At 38.3% G+C, this 8,241-nt stretch overlaps 1 protein-coding gene across 1 annotated transcript in view; it reads right to left on the reverse strand.

The window, feature by feature from the left end:
- Positions 1–7,821, reverse strand: part of GATB (glutamyl-tRNA amidotransferase subunit B) — a 40,394-nt gene extending 32,573 nt beyond the window's left edge. Inside the window, exons 1-3 of the mRNA XM_015825239.1 lie at positions 7,670–7,821; positions 6,001–6,151; positions 957–1,070 (exon numbers count right to left, since the gene is read on the reverse strand). Of these exons, the coding sequence (XP_015680725.1) occupies positions 957–1,070; positions 6,001–6,151; positions 7,670–7,821 (417 nt within the window). The remainder of the gene's footprint in view (positions 1–956; positions 1,071–6,000; positions 6,152–7,669) is intronic.
- Between the last annotated feature and the right edge of the window lie 420 nt (positions 7,822–8,241).

The raw sequence follows: 8,241 nt of genomic DNA on the forward strand, positions 1-8,241 counted from the left end.
ACCCCTGTAAAAACCTTCTCAATTTACATAATTTCAACAATTTTTTGTCCCTGGCCCCTGCATGCCACCTCTCGGGGTTCCACGTCCCGTCCTCGAGGTAGGCCCTAGGAATGTTGCTGGGCCAGGCCTGCGCGAGGGGTGAGTCGCGCAGGGCCAGCAGGACCGTCCTAGAATACATAGTCCGACGCAAGGAGTCCATTTAAACCTCAGTGATCTTTGCCAACTTATCACACATCACGTATCATCACTCCATTGCACAGTGTTTTTACAAGGATACAGTGTGAGCCTAGGGCAGCCTTTCTCATCTATCATGGGGAGGACAATGGGACTTGTTATCCAACAAGCACACCTGCAAGATCCTTATGTAAATATTAAAATGATGAATTCTGTCTTTCTTATGGCTTTGGTCAGCTTCAATTTGTTAACTGTAACAAGTCAAGCCTAATCTCAAACAAGTCTGACTTAAGTGTAGTATCTAGGGTCACAGATATTACTGTTTTAGTTTGCCTTTATTTGCTTTACATATCTGAACAAATTATAAACAAAACACTGTGTCTGAAATTCTCAGAAGTAATGATAATAGGTGCTTGTGATGTCACTGGAGCACCAATATGTGTCTGTAATATATTCATTTGAAAAGATTTGTGCTGTTTGTCTTAATCCTAACAGGCCATTAATGAGAATAAGGGAAGGCTTGTCCTAGCAGAACCTTCCCCAGTTCAATTACTCCCAAAGCCCTGAAAACATGAGGCACAGCCATCAGAACAATCATCATCAATCAGCAAGCTCCTGGCTGCAGCTGCCCATTCATCTGAATTCAGGGCTGCATCCAGCTTGGATGGGTAAACAGTGCCTGAAAAAAAACAAAGCTTCTCTTTTGTTGGCCTGTCCCCCATCTGTTCTTCAGGCATGTTCCTCTTCCGATTTGTCAAGGACAAAGCCTGATATATACTCACAGGCAGATCTGCATAGAAATAGTGTTTTCTGTCAAACAAGGACTTCTTGTTTATGGTGCAGTTCAGTGCAAGGCCTGTTGACACGGCTGCTTCTACACATCGTCTGTTGAGAACCTAGAGAGACACAACACATAACTTGATTCATATCATTTTAAACAGCGTGCATTTTCTTTTTGATTGCTTTAAAACAACAAATGGGAAGTACAAAAAGTAATAAGGGAAAACTTGTTCAAGGGAATATTTTTCCATTTCACGGTGGGAGGACAATTGTATAGTTTTAAAGTATCTTAAATTCAACCAGCAAAACACATGTTTTTAATACTGCATACTGTATGTTTAAGTTTGGTGCTTTTGTTTTAGTGCTCTTAACTACATTCATTGGAAGATGACACAGAGCTGAGTTTCAGCTTCTAATACAGCACTGGCCTAAATTAACATGAATACATGGGTTTAAATTTTTGCTAAGTAACAATTCCAATATGCTCTAAATCAGTGGTTCTCAACCTTTTCTTCACCATGGACCCTCTTTAAATATCTTTTGTGGCCACAGACCATGGCCACAGACCCCTCCAGTCTTAAGATTTAAATAACATTTTTTCAAGCCTTCACGGACCTCCCCTGTGATGAGATCATGGCCCCTTAGGGGTCCACGGACACAGGTTGAGAACCACTACTCTAAACAACTAAAATGGTAATGAGGAAACAGCTAGGTAGAGAAAGAGCTATTAACTTATTTGTCTGTTTATTTGTTAAATTTATTTGCTGCCCAACTCGTCGTGGGGCTACTCTAAGTGTCTTACAACAGTAAAAACAGAGAAATGAAAAGAAGGGTAAACATAACAGTAGCAAAATAATGAAACAATAAAATAAACAATGATAATACAATAATATGAGATTAAAACATGGGTGAAGTAAAGCAGGGAATGCTGGGAATCCCCATTGGGTTCCTGGGCCAAGTTATACCTTGACTAATACAAATATTTCACTGTTAAAGTTATCTGGTAAAGTACTCCACTGCATTCAAAAAAATATTTTTTAGCCTTACCTCATATAGTATATAATACAAAGCAGTTTGGACATATGTACTAAGTAGTGGTGAGAAAGAAACCCCTGATCTCTCCAGCCAGTAGATAGAAGATCTAATTGCACTTACTACTTATGAGCACATTTCCTAAAGATATAGACTATGTATAGGTAAATATAATGAAATATGAGACTCATGCAAACTACTCTAGGTTAAAAAATATGATCATTATATAAATGTATTAGAAATATACATATACTTGAGTAATAATTTCATTAGGTAGATAACTATTGCAATTATTCACAGCTAAAATGATAAACCTTTTTTCTTTTTCTTTCATTTTTTCACTTTTTTAAAATAAAAAACACTGGGTTTTTTCTTTGACAATATATGTATTTTTATCTGTGTGGGTTTTTTCTTTGACAATATATGTATTTTTATCTGTGTGGGTTTTTTTCCTGTTTTGTGTCATTATTTTAAAAGCAATAAAAACAATAAATAAAAAGAAACTCGCCTTGTATAGACAAAAAGCTATTGCTGGAGATGCAAATCACCATATTCATTTTTTCTCTCATAGGTTAACTAGCAAGTCAGGAGGATTTATCATTTTAAAAGCCAGTTTGAATCAAAATAATCTACTACTGAGCAATTGTAAAAAACAAGTCTTCTTAAAATGTATAGAAGTCAGGTTATCTGCACACAGCCAGTATGTGTTGATAGGAATCTGCTCTTCTCATTTTGTTGAGGGAACTTGTCAGAGATATAGCAAACACTATACTGCGTCATCTCTCAGCCTGTCAGGGTACATATAAGCTAAACCCATAGCTGAAATTATCAGCGTGGTACACAAAATGTGAATATATTTTGTTATAATGTCAAAATGAAACAAACACCTTATCCACAAAGGACTTTTATAAAACATTCTGAAGTAGTTTTTCCAAAAAAATAAATAAAATTCAAAATAACCAAAAGATTGCATAAGTTGAAGGCTTAAATATTCTGGCTATAAGAAACACAAGAAAACAGAACAGTGTCCTTATTTTTTTGCTGTATCATCAAAAGTGTATGTGGGAGTAGCAGTTACTGTTTCTCGAATTACCAAGATATTGGCCAAGTTTATTTTAAAAATAATAAAAGCAACTCTGAAAGAAACAGTGAACTCACCCTAGCTGTCAGCCAATCTGCAGAAAAATGGACTTTATGGATTGTGTTTGATGAAGAATGAGGACTTCAGTCACAGTGATCCAACAGAGATAAATTGGCATTTTAGTCTTTGTCTGTGCCTATCTGGGTTTTATGAATAGAGTGCTGGTTTATTTATTAACTTTAAATGTTATAGTCTGCTCCAGTTATAACCAATTCTAAATGACTTATATGTCCTACTTATGTATGTAAGGTTTAAAAGTGACTACTCTAAAAGACAAATATTATGGAAAAAACACCAAACAAAAATAAAAGTCAACAATTATTACTTTTCAGATTATAGATTAGTGGTGGCGAGCCTATGGCACGCGTGCCAGAGGCGGCACTCAGAGCCCTCTCTGTGGGCACGTGCACCATGCCCTGGAGATGGCAACTGTCCCTCTTCAACCAGCCACCTGCTAACTAGCCGAGGTCCCACGTGGCTGGATGCATCCCGGCATGGCTGGTTTCCCTCTCCCCCATCCCGTCCCTCCTGGCCTTGCATGCTCTCCTTTTCCTGGGTACGACCCACTGCATCACCTCCTCAGTTGTCAGCCGGCCATCCAGCTCAGAGGCGGCTTCTTTGAACTGCTGGCGGTGGGCTACGGAGCCCCAGAGTGCATCAGTCGAGGGGACGGCAGGCTGTGGCTGCTGGCGGACACCGTCGGCCCCCATGCGCTCGCTGGCCTCTGTGTGCGGGGGCCGATGATGTCAGGCAGCCGCCGCCCCTTGCCTTGCCCCATGGCAATGGCACCCCCGCCCTGCCATGCCTCACCTTGCAGGACGAGCCTCCTGCCTACCACCCCACCTACGAGAGACCCCCTGGATTTTCCCCAAACTTGCCCACCCCCCCACAGGCGTCTCTCCCATGAGCAACATTGAAGTGACCATGCCCACCTTGGCCACACCCACCCAATCTGCCATGACCACCACAGCCACGCCCATCCAGTAGGCCACGCCCACCTGGCACCCGGCGATAAATAAGTGGGTTTTGGGTTGCAGTTTGGGCACTCAGTCTCTAAAAGGTTCGTCATCACTTTTATAGATTATTATTATATGAATAACATTAATACATGTGGCTGGAAAAAAGCACTGCTGCTTTATTTTGCATGACCAAGACGATGCAGTGGTTAGAATACAGTATTGCAGGGTGACTCTGCCCATAGCCTGGAATTTGATCCTGACTGGCTTAAGGTCGACTCAGCCTACAGTACTGACTTTCCAAGATCGATAAAATGAATACTCAGCTTGTTGGGGCAATATGCTGACACTGTAAACTGCTTAGTGCTGTAAAGCATGGTGGAGTCTAAGATAAAGATAAAAGTCTAAGTGCTATTGCTAAACATTTACAACAGTAATAAATAAAGATGTATTATACTGTAGAAAAGTCCATAAAGGATCAAAACCTACTTCTAAATGCTTACTGAAGTTTAACAGTTACAGGACAAAAAAACTAGATGGAAACCCTCAATGAAGTTCAGTAATCAACCAAAATAGTACTATCATGGTCTTGACTTTTCAACCTCTTCAGTATTAGCAAAACCCTAAAGCACACGTGCCTACTGTGATATTACCTGCCTTCATTAATCCAATTAACTGATTTCTTTTACAGGCTATGGGCCTGCAGATTAAAATAAAACACAACATGAAATTAGTGTTCATGATGCAACTGGCATCATGAACAATACTTTACCCATAACAAAGAATTTAAAAACAGCAATAATTTACTTATGTAGGCAGACTCCTTGGAACAATAGAAACAAGAGAGCAGATCCCACAAAGGACATAATACAAATGCTTAATAACTTATGTATTACACCACCCTATTACTCCCTCCAATCTATACTGATAGCAACAAGAACACGAGTAATATATCATATAACATTGTAATTCATTACATAAACATAATATGAGAAAAAAGAATAAATATAAATATTGTATATACTCAAATCATCATTATAAGTCCTTCTTGGGGCCTCTTATTCACAAGAAATAAGACAAGAAATAAGAAAATAGAAGGTAAACCTTCTATTGGGTGGTAGCCAAGCTACTCTTACTTTGTGAATATTCTTAGTTCAACCCATAGCAAAAATTCCAGTGCAGCTTAGCTGATACCATGGAATTATCACTATGGAATTCCAGAGGGAGTTGGTAATTGTATAGCTTTAGATCAGTGGTGGCGAACCTATGGCACGGGTGCCAGAGGCGGCACTCAGAGCCCTTTCTGTGGGCACCCGCGCCGTCAGCCCAGTCCTAGGCCTTCAGCTGGGTTTTATAAAACCTTTTCGCTTTAGACCTCCGCCGCCATGTGCCAAAAAAAAAAAAGATTCAATCAGTCAATTTCAACTTCTCGCAGGAAAAAAATATATCTTGCAAAATTGGAATTGATTGATTGAACTTTTTAGTCCCACCCAGTCTCCTATTACCACTGCAGCCACGCCCACCCAATGGGCCACGCCCACCCAATGGGCCACACCCACCCGGCACTCGACAATGCATAAGTGGGTTTTGGGTTGCAGTTTGGGCACTCGGTCTCTAAAAGGTTCGCCATCACTGCTTTAGATTAAGTACAAATGTGCTGTTTCAATTTGACTTGTCGGATAGAATCTGATTTGAGATCTTTACCATTTCAAGATTATATCTATTAGCTTACATTTATCTGATGGACTCTATGTTCTGCTTTGGGGTCTGATAGGTATGCGTAACCATGTTTCAATAAAACTGCATTTTGTATTTTATATACTCTACATTACTTTGAGCTTATTAAAGTTTGCTCCTTTCCTTAGAAAAAGACAGTTAATCTTGTTATATTTCTACTCAGGACTAAAAAAAACCTACCGGTAGAGTGCCAGGAAGAGAAGCATCCAAGAATGATACCAGAGAATTAGGTGGTGCTGCAAACTGAACTTGGGAACCAGAAAAAAGCTTTGAGTTGGATGAGATCTGTGCATGGATTTCCAAGCCTACAACTGTTGCCCAGGAAGCATCACTAAAAGAAAGCCAATATGTGTAATCACTAGTTAGATAAATGCAATTAAAAGTTTAAAACAATTGGGAAAGGAGAAAGAAAATCAAGCACAATTAATACTGAAACAAAATGAACATTAAACATTGTTTAATGAACATTAAAAGAAACTCAATTTCTGAACAGCTTGAATAAATTAAATAACAAATTTAAAACTGTAAGTTTTCTAAAAAAAACCACACCCCAACAACCCCAAGATTTGTTAGATATCAACCAATTATTATGGCCAACATACATTGCACTATTGTCCTATACATATTTTGTCAAAGGTCACTTTCAAATAGAGGTGTCAAAAATTGTCATTTGAAAAAATGGAACAAAATGTACACAGTCACTGAAAAGTAATTGCACTTCATGCACCTGTGTTTTCATATGACTGAGAGAATGGAGCAATTTTGCAGTAAATGCTTTACAGAATCTCGAAGCAATGATTTGGACTTACACAATGAGATACACAAATAAATTTAATTAGTGAAGTCAATATTATGCCATTGTAATGATAATAGCACTGAAATCAATACCTGGGATCCATAAAAGAATTAAGTAGATAGATACAAGTTTTTTTCTTTTCTTAATAAGATGACAATTCTGTATTTCTTTGTAGTGAAATAATTGAAACCATAATGAAGTGAGGCTCTCAATATAATCATATTAATAAAAGTGGACATTTTCAGAATTTTTCAGAAGGTATGTAAGTTCCTAATTTTACATTATATCTGTCCATACAGTGTGTTCAAAATGTACTTAATAGAAGACCAGATAATATAGGAGATATTTATTTAAAGCACACCATTACATGTATTCTAGATCAGAGCTAATTTAGAAAACAATGGAACAGATTTTTTTTCTCTTTGTATCATCATTGTAAGGTAAATGGGGCTTCCCAAATGGTATCCTATATAAAAGTTTGTTCTGTGATCATGTTTTAAAATTGCATGCAGTTTAAAAACTGTTGCTATAAGATTTTTGTATGTAATTACAGGGAAATAAAATCTTGATATATGAATATTAACACCATCATTTGTTTTTTTTAATATAAATCTGGTTACAAGATGGTGTGTGTTACAGTCTCAAACAATGCATTTACCCATAGTAAATGTTTTTCCTTCTCCATGCTGCAAGGAAAAAGTGCTAGTTGTGAAGCAGTCCACGAATTTATGCAGCAAAGCAGCATCACATTAAGATCTGCCAGCAGGTAAAGGATACCAGTTTGGATTCTTCAGTTCTATTTTAAATTTAAGAAAAAATACGTTATTTTCCTTATCTTTTAGTGCTTTAGCTTATTATATTTTCATCCAATACACTAATACTAAAATTATTCAATATCGTATATAGAAAAGGACATTTGAAATCTTGTGAGATTGTTTTCGCGTTTCAATCCGTACAGTATTAGCAAACCATTAGCGGAAACGTGAAACGAGAGGAAAGTTGTTTTTTTTTTAATCAACCAAGAGCGACAAACCAGAATATCCACAGTCATACCGCTTCTCTTTCGTTGTAATCCCCTTTGAATTCCAGTAGAGAACGCTGGTGGATACCGGTCTCTTCCAATCTCCAAGTACGGTGTCATTCGCAAAGCTAACTTTGCCAGCTCGAAGCCAAGCAAGATAGCGTCTCATCATGGGGGCCGCCATTTTGTTCAGCTCTGGGGAAACATCAGGTGATCTCGTTCTTATAGCAAGTTCTCATGGGAAATGCAGTCCTGAGCTTGCTTAGACTGAGAGAAAACGGTATAGCAAGAGAAATGAAAGCCTTCAGTTCCCATGATGCTCGACCACTGAATTGCTCGACTCAAATTGGGAAGCTTAGCAGGGAAAGCGAGCAGGAGCTGCGGGACTTTTATGCGAGTTAGGTAGAAATGAGTCAGTGATTCGCGTTCATTGAGTAGGCAGAGGAGCATTAGATGCCTATGGGTGGAAATTTAAAAAAAAACTAGCGAAGCCGTTTTTCTAGGTGCTAAGAGAGTCATATCGTGACAGATGCTTAATAAATGTTAACAAATAGCATGCCTGTAATTAATGGCTTGCTTTTCTTAAACAATGAAAAAGATTGTT

The sequence above is a fragment of the Protobothrops mucrosquamatus genome, unplaced genomic scaffold (assembly GCF_001527695.2).
Source record: "Protobothrops mucrosquamatus isolate PMUCROS unplaced genomic scaffold, P.Mucros_1.0 scaffold2556, whole genome shotgun sequence".
NCBI lineage: Eukaryota > Metazoa > Chordata > Lepidosauria > Squamata > Viperidae > Protobothrops > Protobothrops mucrosquamatus.